Source organism: Pteropus alecto, unplaced genomic scaffold, assembly GCF_000325575.1.
Source record: "Pteropus alecto unplaced genomic scaffold, ASM32557v1 scaffold25, whole genome shotgun sequence".
In the NCBI taxonomy this organism is placed as follows: Eukaryota; Metazoa; Chordata; class Mammalia; order Chiroptera; family Pteropodidae; genus Pteropus; species Pteropus alecto.
In genome coordinates, this window is record NW_006441955.1 from 31,724,033 (window position 1) to 31,737,087 (window position 13,055).

Below are 13,055 nucleotides of genomic sequence, written 5' to 3' on the forward strand. Positions count from 1 at the left end.
CAGGTGAAGGGGACCGTTCGGCTCTAAGGCCTGGCTGGAACCACAGAGCGATTTATTAAGGGCTTTTAAACTGTCTGACTTTGAGGTTGTGGTTTTCTTTAAAACAACCAAGATCTGGGTAAAACGCTGCGGGAGAGCTGGGAGAGGCTGGGGAGGCGGGGGCGGGGGCGCTGCACTGCTTTTCCCCAGTCTCCTCCCCCCTGGGCGACCAAGTGTGGATTGGGTAGAGCTGGGCTTCTGCCTTCTCTCCCTCCAAGATTTCAGATAAAGCGGCTGCCTTGCTGCAGCGAATCCGCACAATTAAAAGCTTTAATTAGTGGCTCCTCCATTTTCTTAGTTCTGATGGGCTTTATCTAATGAGATCTGGTCTCTGGCTTAGATCTGCTCCGAATGACGTGTCCGCAATGAATGAGAGCTGCGTCGCAAACAAAACATTTAATTAACAAAATTGGCCTCTATGAGAGGGAGGGAACGGGGGAGGGGGGGAAGAAGAGGGTGGATCTTAAAGGTGTCAACGCCTGCCTGCCCCCCCACCTTACAAAACTTGGCGAACCTTGGAACTGTCCCCTTCCTCCCGGCTCCTGACCCCCCAGCTCAAGCCAAGCTCCACCAAGTAGCTTCAGAAACTCCGTTTCTCCTTCCTCGAACCCGTCTTCCTTCACCCCCACCTCGGCCCGAAGACTGGCGGAAAGTGCAGCTAGAGGAGGAAGTTCGGAGATCGACGGGTGGGGCTCCAGGTCCTGGGAGGGCGAGGAACCGCGCCGGAAGCGCTGGTGGTGGTCCTGGGCGAGCCTTTTCTCGCCTGGCCCTGGCGGGGCCCGAGCTGAGACCCGGCGGGCGCCGCCGGAGGCCGCAGTCGAGGCGCCCAGCCGGCCAGCGGCCTCGGGCCCGCGAGGGGGCGAGCGCTGGGAGGGAGCCCGGCGAGCGAGTCGCACTTTCTGTCCCCGGCTCCTCTTGGGCGGTTCATGTGGCGCCCGCAGCCGCAGTGAGCGCCGCACAGCCGGAGGTGGGGGGGTGGGGTGAGGGGGGATGTCGGTGGTGGAGGGTGTGTTTGGGGAGGGGTAGCGTTAGGAACGGAGGCGCCGCCAGACAGCGAGTTCATTTCCCTGGTAATCAACAGCAAGCTGCTATATTCAGAGAATGCTGTCCCTTTAATTGAACAGGCTAGGTAATTAAATGGCACTTTTCCAATAGGACGTGCTAGGTAAATCTAATAGTTGGTTATTTAATATCACTTTGAAGTCTGCCCACTCAAGCACAATGACAGCACAGGAGCATGTGAACTATTAGCTAGGAGAAGAAAAAAAAACCCAGGATCTCAAAAATTAATTAAATCGCATGCAATTTAGGGGGAACGTTTATCTTGATTTGTCATAACAGAATTAATTCAAGGCCTCCAATTCACTTGGGGGCAGATCTGTTACTCTGAATTAACCAAGCGTAATTTGGCTGATTTTTTTTTTTCTCTCCCTCCCCTCTCTAATGCAGCAGTTGCGATTATTCACAGCCCCCCTCTTAAGTATCAATAGCTTCTGGTGCTTTTAAGGTGCTTGGTCTCTAGTTATTCCAAAGTACCTTTAATGGACTTGGCTCCAGGCATAATTTCTGGGTTGCATTTCTTTGTTACATTTAATATAGCTGGTGCAGAATTTAGATTAAATATAGGAACCTGCTGGAAAACCAATTGCGTTTGGATCAGTAGCTGTGGATGTGCATTTTTCTCCTCAGATAGGTTGCTGATATTTACTCGCAGGTACAAATGTATACCTTTCAGCCACACTCTTAAAAACACACCTCTCCTTCCCTGAAAGCAGTTTAGAAAACACAGCCAGATAGTACTGCATATTACGTGTATTTTGCTTGAAGTAATAATGCAGTTGAAAATAAGCCCACCTATTGGTCATTGGAGTTATGGAAAGATGCTAAGCATGGCTTGCCCTCTCCATCACTTTATGTCGTCGGCAAGGAGAGTTTGAAGCCGAGCTGGCAAGCAGTACTAACACTACATTTTCTTCACATAGGAGCACCTTGAAAGTGCAGTGGTTTGGTGGGATTTCTTCCCTTCTTTTCCCTTTTTCCCATATAAGGAACCTCTTGATGTTTGTGATTGATTGCATTGCCCAAATGCTGAAATATTAACGACCTTCTTGGACTGAGGACCCAAAGAAAGGAAACTGAAACCGATTCTGTCATCACAATTAAAGACTCCCCTGGCTTTAATTAGCCTGACCTGGGGTATATCTCCCCGTTGTTTGAGTTAAAGAGAAAAGAGCCCATTACAGTCCAGTCTGAGACCGATAGCTACTTAATTGAGCACCTAAAGCCTCAAGCCTTTTAAATCAAACACTGTCCTGGATAGTCCCCCTGGTTAGATAATTAACTCTCTAGTGCACAGAAATGTTAAAAAAGAAACAACTTTTCAGGAAAAGGTGAAATTCTAATGGTAGCCTTCTGTCTCTGGTAAAAGTGGATTAAAATGTATATAGACGTGTAAGTTGTTTTGCTCTGAGGCTGTAGATATGGAAAGATCTTAAACTCTATTAATAATGTTCAATCTTACATCAGTTCTGGGTAGATCTTGGTAATTTTCAAACTTTGTAACTGTAATTTTTGACACTTTAGGAATCCCATAATTTTGTGGTTGAATGTTCCCTGAAAGGTTATGAAAGTGGCACTGGAGAAAATAAGATGTATGAAAAGCTTTTGGATTACATATGACTGCCCTGATTATTAAAATACACTTAGATGTTGAAGATACACAACTGACTTTACTCAGGGTAAATTGTTAAATAAATGAACATTTAGTCTGGGTAATCAGATCTGTACTGTGAAAGGGTATTTTTGAAATGGAGTGTCACCGTGTACCTCTTGGTAGTGGCAGCCATGATTATAGACTCCTATCCATTAAAATACTTTTGGGTTGCTGTAAGAGGATATTTGGTCCTTAGCTCTGGTAAGATTCTGTTCCCCACTCGTGTTACCTATATACACACAACCCCCCACATCCTTTATCCTCAGCATGTATATAGCCACATTGACAGGTTTTTAACTATATTTTTTACCCGATTTGTTTGAATTTGGTACCGCTCTTGGGGATTAGAATTGCCCTGCCGTTGACGGTAAACTCTTTCTTGCCAAGGCCATGCTAATTCTTTGGCCACCCTGCCTTTTGGGAGAACCCTCCTTGTGGCAGCAGTGACAACTCAGACTGGCAGGATGCTGTAGGTGAGGCACCGGGTGGTCCTCATCAGTGCTCCTGAAGTGGTCCAGTATTAGGAGATGGCAGGCCGGCAGCCCTCTAGCTCTCACACAGTGTGGTCCTGCAGTTAGAGGTCTTGACAGTATATTATTTCAGCTTTCTCTCTGTAACTGTTCTGATTCCGCAAGAACGTGTCAATGTGTCGTGGATCTCAGACTAATTAGTTTTGAAATGGAGTTTTGATTGAACTCTTCAAATCGATGCTGCTGCAAAATTTGTTTCTCGGCCTTCCTATTAAAAGCCATCTTAAGGGGCAGTTTTACTACTCTCCCTGTCGTTCAGTCGATACATTTAATAACAACTTACAGGCTATTTTCAATAAAGTGGCGACAGCAAATTAGTAGTTTGAACATGACAAGCCTCTTCTGCAAGACCAGATTCTGAAAACTCAAAGCAATTATTTTTATATAGAGGCATGCCGCAATCATTCAGATTATGGGGTGTTCTATAGGAGCGTGTCTCCTGGTTTGACACAAACTGCATTTTATGACTTTATTTGGACAAGAGGAAATGCAAATATTAATATTTATTATGACACCGATATGTTAATTTGTAGGTCCTGTTACCTTTGTTTTTTAGTGTTGAAAGTGCCTCTCTGACTCTGTTTACTTGTGCCTATATCATTTTTCAATGTGAAATCATTTTGGTCTGTTTAATAAATATTTGTGGATATTAAAGAGGGAAGCCCAAAAGCAAATAAAGCTCCCCAGCTTGAGTCTACAGATCCCATAAAAGCCAAATTTTGGTATTCATTAAAATATTTCGTTACACCTATAGAAGGGTATAAAGAATTACATATATATTTTTTCTTCAGTACACCATACTTCCTTGAGCTTTCCCCTCCTCTGCAGCCTTCTCCTTCTCCCCCTCCTCCCCCCATGGCAGATGTTGTGGTCTCATTTGATTGCATAGGAAAACTGCAGTGATACAGCAAACACCCAGAGAGATATGATGACAAATGGGTCCAGATCCCGGTAAATTACTTTCTGCTCAAATCGAAATTTCATTCAGTTTGTTGCTAGCAGAGATGAAGTAATCTAAATTGTGGACTCAGGAGCAGATAGAGGGAAGTTGGAGCAAGCATTTCATTATCAAGAGAGAGAGAAGGTTAGGATGAAAGAGATGAGCAGAGGCAAATCTTAAGTGTTGACACCATGATTGAAAAGGTTAACCCATACACATTATATATCAACCTGGATAGCAGAGAGTTTCTAATGGAAAGTCTGCACTGATGGAGGTTTACGGGAGTTTCAATACACTGAGCATGATGTCTTCTTAGATATACAATCAAATCCTCTTAACCCTTTTGATGACTCATATCTCAAGATATGATTAAAGTACAAAAGAGTTCTTCATATAATTTCAAGGACACAATGCATTTAAACTCTAGTCATGAATTGTATCTTTTTTTTTTTATGATGAACCCAGTAATCTGATAAAATGTGTGTAGAACAGAATTGTTTTGTATTTGCTAGAGGTGTAAGTCAATATTTTGATTAAATCCGGGGCATCCTCTTCCTCTGCGGTAGGCAGAAGTTAGTTGTGACCCCCAAACAGATTTTCCCCAGGTTATGTAAATCACTCATAAAGTGTGAGGCCTGCGCCTAAGCATTCAGTCTCTGTCAAATGCACTCCAAAGGGAGAGCCAAAGGCCAGGGATTTCTTTTTTCTTTTTCTTTGCTTTAGGATTATTCATCGGTGTCACCCGTCATCTTTGTTTCAGATTATTTGGGAATAGCGGTGCTTGCAGCGCTTGTGGACAGTCGATTCCTGCGAGCGAACTCGTCATGAGGGCCCAAGGCAATGTGTATCATCTTAAGGTAGAATTCGTTCTTCCTCTCTTTTTAAAAGAATCATACCTTTCCTACGTGGAGATAAAGCAAAGCGCGTTTCTCTTTAGTATGAACTCCGTTTTCTCAAGCTGCAGACTCTGAAGGAACCCATTGAGACTGTAGCGTGGCAGTGATGATTACCTACCCACCCGCATCACACTGTCCCCGCACCACACAGGCATACACATTTGTTTGTTTCTGGCTTTGTTCTGATCCAGTTTATTGTACTGATCCAGTTTATTGTGTTTTGGCTTACTGATTTCTGGAATCATGTTGAAGGAAGAAACACACTAAACCTTAAGTGGCTCTGTATTTGACACATACCTGCTTTAAAATAGTTTATAAACTTGCGACCAAAAAAAGAAAGGAAAAAGAAAAAGACTTGTACTTGTTTTCAGTGCATTTGCTTTTCCCTTTCAGTGTTTTACATGCTCTACCTGCCGGAATCGCCTGGTCCCGGGAGATCGGTTTCACTACATCAATGGCAGTTTATTTTGTGAACATGATAGACCTACAGCGCTCATCAATGGCCATTTGAATTCACTTCAGAGCAATCCACTACTGCCAGACCAGAAGGTAAAGACCCCGCAGTTACTAATAAGCTTTATTAGAGCAAGTTGGGAGGTTCAACCTCTTTGAACCTAGCAAAGGAATTTTCCTGGGTGCTTGTATTTTTGCATGTCCTTTTGAAGAAATGTAGATTAGTCATACATACAGGATTCAGAAATAGTTGAGTTGATTAAGTTGTGAATCTTTTCTAGTTAAAAAGAAAAATCCTTCTCATTTTATTATATTTGTAGCTTTACCGTTGTTGAACATGGGATTATCACATGCAAAATCAAATAGAGCATAAAACTTATATATAACTAGTTGTTTATCCCATTTGACAATTTTGAAATTCAGAAGCATGATAGATGTGAATAAGGTTATTGGGGGAGGAAAAGTAGAACATTGATGGTAGGAAAGGGAATAAACGTCTTTGTCATGACAGAATGATTTCTGTATTAATAATAGCAATCTGGACACCTGCCTTCCAAGTCCAATTTACGATGCCTTTATTTTTAGAAAATCAGTTTTACAAAACATTCTGTAATTCTAGAGGAGAGCATTTTTGTTGATTGGTAGTCCCATAAAATTTGAATAAGTTATGACTTTTAAAACAGAACTCTAACTCTTCCTAATCACTTTGGGCTACTGATAGCTCCATTAAAGATTATGTATTTCGATTCTTCATCCACACCTGGAAAGTTGTTGGACCAGAGTTGGAAATGAGGAAATTATTCGAGCGTACAGGTCACGTAGTATTAGAAGGCGCTTCAGAGGGAAAATTGGTGATCAACAGTTGTCCAGCACACCCAGGACTGGATAGTTTTAGATCTATTTTAATCTCCTTAATAAGTCCTATAGCTATGCAAGTGAGTGCATTTTGATAACTGCTGTGCCTAATTTGTAACAATTACTGTCAACCTTCAGTTAAGAGACTGTTCATTCTACACTGGCCCAGAAAAGAGTGAAATGTATGACTCGTGTGCATAATTTTATTCACATCATATTTCATACTGATTATGTATTGATGACATTGATTCATTTACTCTTTACAGCGCCACTTGCATGGATATTAAATCTTATTGACCACAGATGAATTTTAATTTCAGATCGGTGATAGATTTTTCCATCAGCTCTGATAGTATGTTTGACTTTTTCATCATTAACCCAGGCAATCACACAGCACTGAGTTATTGCATTGAAACAAAAAGTGCACACTTCACTTGGTAATTCTTTATGGATTTACAATAGGAACTTCATTAATGTCTGTTGTAAGGATCACAAAACAAAAAACATTTATCTGCAAATAGGAATTTAGCAAGCTTCAAAAGTTTCGGGAAAAAATATTAGGCTTCTTTGTCTTCTGCAGTGCATTTTCTTAATGCTGTGTATGGGGAAAATGACTAATATTTGGAAACTTTTAACCATTTAAAATTATACTGCCATATGTTAATGCTCATATTTATCATTTTTCCTTACACAAGTTTACGGAATAATTTTAAATGTATTTTCCATTTCTTTATTAAGTAAATGTTAATTACCTCACAATATGCACACTTTAATTTACTAATACAGGAAGCTACATAGAATGCTGTCTTAAGAATAGAAGTCTAATTTTTTATTGCAAATTAACCAGTCACCATTGATGAGACATTTCAAGCTGCTTTAAGGAATGCCAATACATATAAATATGTACAGATTTTTGTGGTTTGAATTCTAATAAAGCGAATCTGTATAGGAGAATTGAGAACAATGAATGGGTAACATAAATATTTTCAGATACCCATTTCAATTTAGAAGCAAAGCCATTTGTAGTTACACTTGGTAGCTTAAAGAAAAAATGAGCTAGGAATAAAACAGTTGATCTCTTCCCCACTCCCTCCATTGTAAAAGCTTAATTTTTACCTAAATTCTTTCTTGACTTTGTTACTGGTTCTATACCATTTCTTTTCATGACTTAGCAAAATTTAAAAAATGATTGTTAGAGCTCACCAACATGCATGGTGAGATCTGAAAAATGTGGAGACGTGATAGAAAACGTAGCCAAAACGAAGCACTGAACACAGGCAGTAGCAATGTTAGCTAGGGACTAAGTGCAAAGGACAAATAAGAAATATGAGCAGGGTCTCAGTACCATCTTTTTGAGTATAAGGTGATGTAAATTTTGACATGTGAGGGAAACTGGAGAAAAATCTGGTTTACGTGTTTTCAAGATTGCATGTATTGTGCCTTTCATATAAATTTCCTGTTTTCCATACTTTTTTTTCTGAATGAGGAAAGGTAGGGTGTTCATTTTGGAACACAAAATATATAAGGCGATGAATATGAACCTACTAGTGTGTATTTTCTTAATATTGGAAGCCAGAAGAGACAGGTGACCTTCAAAAATTAATAGCTCTTAAAAGGCGAAAGGATATATAACTTAAGGATATGTTCTTATCAGAAGTTGGTGAGAAGCTGTGTTTTGGGGGTGACGTTAATTAAGAACATTTTCCTGTTGGTATAAATGTCTCACATTTTTGCCCTTGGTGCTCAGCTCTCCATGAGCACAGTCAATTCACAAGGTAGTTTTTGTAAATAAAGGTTTTGGGCAAGCCGAACACGGTCCAGAGAGATATTAATGAGAGGGCAAGGGGGAAGAAGTAATGAAAACACACTTCCTGGTGGAACATAAACTGTTTTGTGGTCCTGGAGAATGCTTTAAAATTATTTTTCCAAAAGCCTCTGGCGTTTCTTTTCTGGAGGAGATGAGATGGGGAGAAATGACAAATAGCTCCATTTGATTATTTTCTTCTCTCTCATTCTCCATATTTTTGGTAGGGAAAATTGGACATTAATTTCGGCCGTTTTCCTTCTATTTGCAGAACCAATTACGTTTTGTGCATGATGCATAATAAATATACCCAAGCATCCTTTGGCTTAAAAATAATGAATTGATTATTTGTAATCCCGTCTTTACAGCAGCTAATTGTATGGAAAGTGTAGACCCCCATCATCTGGTCCCTTTAAACTTTTATTCTTCTGAAATTTGTTCCCAATGTCTGGGATATGTAGTTTAGTTCTTGTTCTGCATCATCGGCTTTTGTGTATTCTGAGAACAAATAATTTTAAGCTTTTAAATCATATAGTCTCTTGGCTGAAATCTGAAGACCACTAGTATTCAAAGGATCTACAAAATGTTATAGCCGATATCATTTAAAGGAGGCTTGGCTATCCTTAGGAGAATATTGCCTTCTAGAGAGTTATGTAAATGCAGTCAGGAATTGTGGCTAATTTTTTTTTTCTTTCCCCTTTTTGTAAATTTTTGCCTGCTCTGGAATTCTTTCTTCTATGCAGGAGTGATGGTTCCATCTAGAATTATTGTGCTTTTCAGTAAAGTAAGAGATCACACCTCTTTAGCTGGAGGAAAATTTAGCAAGTGTCCTAGTTTACATATCACTTCGCAATTCCCCTGTAGTTACATAATTGGTGTTGTGTGTGTGTCCATCGTAGAGGACATTTGATGCTCATTTATTAAATATGCTCGCTGGCTGCTGCCGCATCTTTGTTCTGGACAGACAAATTACCTTTCTCACACTGAGCTTCCACTCTGGGGAATTAAGCCTCCACCACTTTAATTAGCTTGGAAGTGGGGGGTTGCAGTTCCTAATAGACTGCAGGCTTTTAGTAAGTAACTTTTAGTAATAGTGAAAGAGTGAAACGAGAACTTCCTGGGAAGCTCAAAATGTCATTTAAAACCATAAAAACCTAATATATATTATTTCATTTTGGTAATTGCAAACAGATTGTATTTGATGACTGTAGATTGTCATTTCTAGCTTAGACATTAAAGTTAGACTTCCATTGAACTACATTCTTTAGTTGATCATAAGTCATTAACACATTACATGTTTGATTCATGTATTTAGAATATGTAATATTAAGTGACATAGATAGGAAATATTAAGTGAAAAGTACTATTCGAATATTTGTATGTATATGTGTGTGCACATAAACACACGCACACACGCCCACATATAGGTGTGCAGGTCCATGCCTATAGGTAGAGAAGGACAGGGGCGAATAGATGTCACATGGAAGTATCAGAATAATAACTGCCAATATTTGCTTAGCTTTTATTAAGTGCCAGGCACTGTTGAAAATACTCCACATATATTATGAAATCCTTACAACAGCCATATTATCCTCACTTTAAAGGTGAGGAAACTGAGACACAGATAGGTTAAGTAACTTGTCAAAAGTTACACAATTGAACATATTAACCCAAAACTTCCTTGGGCCGGGGGTCTAACTTGGCTCTGTGTGCCTTTAAGATATGACTACTGGCAAATAGTTATAATTCCTTTCAGAAACTTGCTTTTAACAGAGTTAAGCAATTCATTGTAGAACTTTACACCAGAAACTTTCTGAAAGTCCATTTATTGTCTCATTTTCTCTGCTAGTAAAAATGTAGAAAATGTTATGCTTTAGTTCTTCACTGCCGGAGTAAGTAGCGTAGAAAGCCTCCATCAAGTCACAGTTGGGAAGTAATCTAATAAAAGAAGATTAGTGAATATAGAAAAGACAAAAGCAGTCATATTTGAGTTTAATATCTCTCAAATTTAGCATTTTAGCTAAGATGCCCATTTTTATTTCTTGCAGGTCTGCTAAAAGGTCAGAGTAATGCAGAATGCGTGCCTTCATCTCAGATTTTGTTCATCACAGGTGGATCCCATGTGTCTTCAGTAGACAAGTCACCTTTGTAGCTAGCACCAGTGCCAGCTCCATGCCATTGCACCTTCTTTAGTCTTGATTGCCCTTCCTGCATTTATTGGTGTATTAAAATGACTGAATATGAACATTAAGGACTCCATGAACCTGGGCTAATGGGAGACTGTAGAGAAAATGAAAAAAGATCCACCGGAGGACATCTTGGGGGGGTGGGGGTGGGGAGCTTGGGAGGAGGGAAATGACTAATGAAGCTAATTAAAAGAAGCATTCAAATCTGCTTTCTACCTTCATTAACAATTAGCAGGGCACTGGCCAGAGTTTGTACCCTGTGTTTTACCTTAACAACATTCTACTTGCTCTTTGTATATTTAAGTGTTGTAAGGAAATGTGTTTCAATCAAAACCGAACATGAGATAAGGAAAAGAGATGTGGCTTTTGTGATATTCTATCACAAACACTTTTATTGTATCTCTGTAAAATACAATGTATGTATGCATGTAAGTGTTTTCGTCCTAATGTTGCTACTCCCATGGCGAAGGAAAAAAAAAAGAACAAAAAGAGAAAAAAAAAATTGGAAAAAAAATCAGGCTCATAGCAGCTACTGTGTAGAAATTTCCCTCTACTTCTAATTTGCTGAATGAAGAAAAAAAATCTTTTATTTGTGATATTTTCAGAGACATTTGCTCTAGTATGGTGTATTTAAATAATAAAAACTTAAAAGAAAAAATATTTGATGGAGTTTGGGTTTAAACACTGCTTCTCCTCTTCTGTATTTTGGAAAAATTTAGGGTTTTCGTGTGATACCAAGCTCACTTGAAATTTTAGGGGTTGAGGGAGGTGGTGTGTATATTTATTTAGCTCTGAGCCAGTAAGGTATTCTCCAAATTACTTAACCATGCCGTTTTGGCAGGGGTACAAAGCAATGTTTCTTAACTGAGTCCTTTTTATAAGTTCGGAATATTCTGTTAACAGCACTTCATTACACCTCTCCTATATCACAGTGCATCTTTTGTGTTTATATATAAATATTTGTTTGATTCTTCAGCTATTTCATTTATTCTTTTTTCTCAATAGGAACACCTTGGGTATTGATGAAAAGCATGTTAAAGAATGTGGCATAACCATCTTGTTCCCTTACCTAGTATATAGCTTTCGAAGGAAATAGCATTTCTCAACCATACCTGTACATATTTTGAAGTTCCATTAGTTGTTAGGGACCCAGAGCTCTTTTATAGACATCTTCGATGGGTGAAACAGCCATTTCCTTTGAGTTTTTTAGAATCATGTGGTCTGCTGTATGATTTGTTTATTTTGTTTTGCTCTAACACTCCTCTACCAACTCTGCCTTTCCATGTTTGGGAGAGGATTTGGAATTCATTTAATAGTAGTCTTGAGATAATTTAGATCCTAGTTCTAGGCAGCAGAGTATGCCCAACAGCTTCTGCATTGCCTGCAGAGGTGCCCTGAGGAAAGCATGTGTAGGCCAAGGACTCAGTAGGTCCATGGCCAGTGCTGGAGGGAGGAAAAACCAAAGAAGCTTCACTGCCAGACTCATTACATATGTGAGCAAATCTAAACTATGACTTCTATCACAGGTTAATAAAACCATGTGTGTTTACAATGCCACTTTCAATTTTCTTTGTAAAAACGGCATTTGTTTTATTTTCTTTTCTTCCAGAAGAGCTCCCGATGTAGACCGTCTCTCTGAACAGAAATAGGTTATATAGAGAGGTCGAGGTTAGCACATCTCAGCTAGCACAGTCGGCTTAGCTTCCCTTTGAGATCTCTGCTCACTTGCTTTCAGATTGCAGGCCGGGATGAAAATCAGTTGCTCAAACTGTAAACCTCCAGTAGGAGAATTTTTAAAGGCAGTTAAAGTTAATAGTTTTATTAGAGTTTTATAAAAAGAAAATGCAAGAAAAATAAAATGAACAAAATCACATAACATCTGTTTGAATTAGATCCTTGAGGAATTTCTAGGAACTTAGACTCTTCAGGATGGAAAAGGGGAAACGTTAATAAGAATGCAGGTATCTTCTATATTTTTGTCATAAGCACTCGTCCCATATAGTGTAGAAATTCAAAGGAGATAGCTAATAACTTTTAGTAAGTAATATAGTGTGGCAGTTAGTGATGTGGAGGGCTAAGGTCATTAAAGACTTTAAATGAACTATTATATGGCTGGCTCCTCAAGCACTGCTGCATATTTAATAACAAGCTTCTAAAAGCATTTCTTAAGTTGCAGACCTATAAGATTACAAATGTCACTCATGTTAGTATAATCCACATGCAAGTGATGAAGCCTTCTCTTTGATGTGCTAAATTGGAGAAGGACTAATGGAGCTATGAATATACAATAGAACATATTTAAGTAGTAGTCTTGCTTTAGGTAAAACACTTTTCTTGAAACCAGAGGCATTTCAAACAATAAAATGCGGCTCTAATGGGGATGCTCTGTGGATAGAAAGCCCCTAAAAACAGGTTTATTCTGATGTGAGCAGTGATTTTGTTCCTCCCCCAACCCCAACCCTAACATTGCTTTGAGAGGAAAAAAAAATCCACCAGCTTGTTCACCTTCATCATTGCATTTGTGATGTTAGCGAGGGATACTCTGTTCTTTCGAAAAGACTTATTTGATATTACCCACGTCGTAGAGTGAGATGGCCACCAGTTCCTGTAAGAAGTGCAATTTAGAAAGCAAATATTTC

General features: G+C 39.3%; 1 protein-coding gene across 2 annotated transcripts in view; it reads left to right on the forward strand.

Moving 5' to 3' along the window:
• The window catches only part of LMO4 (LIM domain only 4), a 16,556-nt gene extending 5,480 nt beyond the window's left edge, over positions 1 to 11,076 (forward strand). For both annotated transcript variants that reach the window (XM_006919383.2, XM_006919384.2), the window contains exons 3-5: positions 4,983 to 5,079; positions 5,512 to 5,667; positions 10,279 to 11,076. In XM_006919383.2, coding sequence (XP_006919445.1) covers positions 4,983 to 5,079; positions 5,512 to 5,667; positions 10,279 to 10,287 — 262 coding nt within the window. In that variant the 3' untranslated portion in view covers positions 10,288 to 11,076. The remainder of the gene's footprint in view (positions 1 to 4,982; positions 5,080 to 5,511; positions 5,668 to 10,278) is intronic.
• Positions 11,077 to 13,055: the final 1,979 nt, after the last annotated feature.